The 2,500-nt window shown below is 40.0% G+C and overlaps 1 protein-coding gene across 1 annotated transcript in view; it reads right to left on the bottom strand.

Moving 5' to 3' along the window:
* Positions 1-1,762: 1,762 nt before the first annotated feature.
* The window catches only part of sh3gl3b (SH3-domain GRB2-like 3b), a gene marked incomplete at both ends in the record, with an annotated part of 9,912 nt that continues 9,174 nt past the window's right edge, over positions 1,763-2,500 (bottom strand). Inside the window, one exon of the mRNA XM_080028449.1 lies at positions 1,763-1,977. Within this exon, the coding sequence (XP_079884575.1) occupies positions 1,763-1,977 (215 nt within the window). The remainder of the gene's footprint in view (positions 1,978-2,500) is intronic.

Genomic DNA, 2,500 nt, shown 5'->3' with positions numbered 1-2,500 from the left:
TTATAATATCCATAAGTACATTTAATTTAGTGCATAATATCTCATATATGTCCATATTTCTGCATATTTTGGACCAAGGCCTAGTGCCGCCATCTTGAAAGTGTCATAGTTGGAATGTCATCAGGTGCATTGTTTAAAATTTAGAATTGTTCTTGTCCTTGAAGGCCACTGTAGCTTCTGTTATTATTCGAAAGGGGTGGGGTTACCCAGGGAGCGTTGCATTCTAGAACTTTGTAGAACTTACTTGATGATGTCATATTACACACTGCACCTTTAAACACATAATTCTACCTGATTGTTCTAACAATATCGGGTTGTATAACATGCATTTACTATAAAGAGTCTATTTTATGCTACTTTTATGTAGCCTTCAAGTTTCCCCTTGGCCAAATGCAACACAGATAGTCTCCACTTATAAAGCTCTTTTCCCTGGTTTTTCACAGACTCAAAGCGCTTTACATTGTTTTGTACACATTCACCCATTCACACACACATTCATACACCGATAGCAGCAGCAGCTACCACGCAGGGTGCAAGCTAACTATCAGGAGACATTTAGGGTTCAGTGTCTCTTTGCCCAGGGACACTTGGACATGTGGCGGGGAGACGGGGGATCGAACCGTCGACCCTGTAACCCAGTGGACGACCGCCCTACACACTGAGCTACAGCCGCCCGTACTCAAATACTCAACACTTATAGCTACTTAATTATATTTCTTATTTAAGTGTTTTTTGTGCTAGAAAATAAGTAAAATGTATTAAAGGGAAATGCAGACTTAAAGGGGGAGTCAGTGATTCTGGAGAACGCTTGTTGTTAAAATCATTCCAGTGGAGGGTGTTCCGGTAGCGTAGGGGATAGAGCGTGTACCTTATCGGCTCCGGCCTTCGTTGCAGTGGTCGCGGGTTCAAATCCGACCCGTGGACCTTTACTGCAGGTCACCCCCCCCCTCTCTCTCTCTCTCTCTCTCTCTCTCTCTCTCTCTGTCTCCCCATTTCAACTCTGTACTGTCTAATAAAGCTTGAAAATGCCAAAAAAGTATCTAAAAAAAAAACATTCCAGTGTTATTACAATACACAGCCTAGGCTCTGTAAACTGGTATGTAAACAAAGGGCCCACTGTAGCTAGCAACATGCCCGTTTACAGAGCCTAGGCTGTGTATCAACACTGGATCTTTTTTCAGCACACACACAGTACAGACAGGTAGTGGATCATGAGGAGATATTCACTGATTTTGATGAAAAGTGATTTTGACAACAAGCGTTCTCCAGAATCACTGACTCCACCTTTAAAGCCAAACTAAAGTGCTCTACAGTAGAACCTATGGCAGTGTGTGTGTGTGTGTGTGTGTGTGTGTGTGTGTGTGTGTGTGTGTGTGTGTGTGTGTGTGTGTGTGTGTGTACAGTAGAAACTATGGCATTCCTTTCCTGTGATACAAAGTGCAAATAAGAAGTTTAAAAGAACCATTTACATATAATTAATGCTTAATACATTTTCATGTCATAGAGGAACCAGTATTTCTACATAGCTAACAGGAAACAGTCATGTGTGTCTGTATCTGTCTGTCTGTCTGTCTGTCTGTCTGTCTGTCTGTCTGTCTGTCTGTCTGTCTGTCTGTCTGTCTATCTATCTATCTATCTATCTATCTATCTATCCATATTAAAAAACAGTCCTGAGTGTGTGTGCGTATGTTTCTGTGTGTCTGTCTGTCTGTCTCTCTCTCCCTCTCTCTCTCTCTCTCTCTCTCTCTATCTATCCATCCCTTCATATAATAGGCAGGGGAACCAGTATTTCTACGTAGGAAACAGGAAATATCCCCGTGCGTCCGTCCATCGCTCCCTGAAACCATTCTCTGTCCACGCGCGCCGTCAGTGTTATGATGTCATCGGGGTCAAAGGTCAACTCGCTCAGGTTGCTAGGGTGGAAGGGATACAGCGCCCGGCAACAAGGCTGGTCCAATAGCAGCTCGGCATCAGCAGCTAGAAGAGAGAGAGAGAGAGAGAGAGAGAGAGAGAGATAGAGAGAGAGAGAGAGAGAGAGAGAGATAGAGAAAGAGAGAGAGAGAGAGAGCGAGAGAGAGAGAGCGAGGGAGAGAGAGAGGGAGAGAGAGAAAGAGAAAGAGAGAGTGAGAGAGGGGTTTATTTTTATTTTTGATTTTTTTCCAATTTTTTCCAATAATTTTTTTTTATTTAATTTTACTTTTTAAATTTCAATTAATTTTCTTTTTTTTCTTTTAATTTAATTAAATTTTACTTTTGTAATTTCAATTTTTTATAATTTTTATTTTTTTTATTATAATAGTTTTTTATATAAATTTTATAGTATTTACATTTTTAATAATTACATATTATTTTTTATTATCTACTTATCTTATTTAATTTTTTGTCATGCTATGCTGTGTTTGTCCTACTTTTGTAATTTGCAATTTTAAATATCTTGATTAAATATCTCTCACCGTAGCAGGATGAGGGACTGCTGGATTCAGACGTTACTGTGAACTGT

The sequence above is a fragment of the Ammodytes marinus genome (genome assembly GCF_949987685.1).
Source record: "Ammodytes marinus genome assembly, chromosome: 5".
NCBI classification, from domain to species: domain Eukaryota; kingdom Metazoa; phylum Chordata; class Actinopteri; order Uranoscopiformes; family Ammodytidae; genus Ammodytes; species Ammodytes marinus.
Note: the sequence above shows the minus strand (reverse complement) of the source record. Positions and strands in the feature narration are given on the sequence as shown.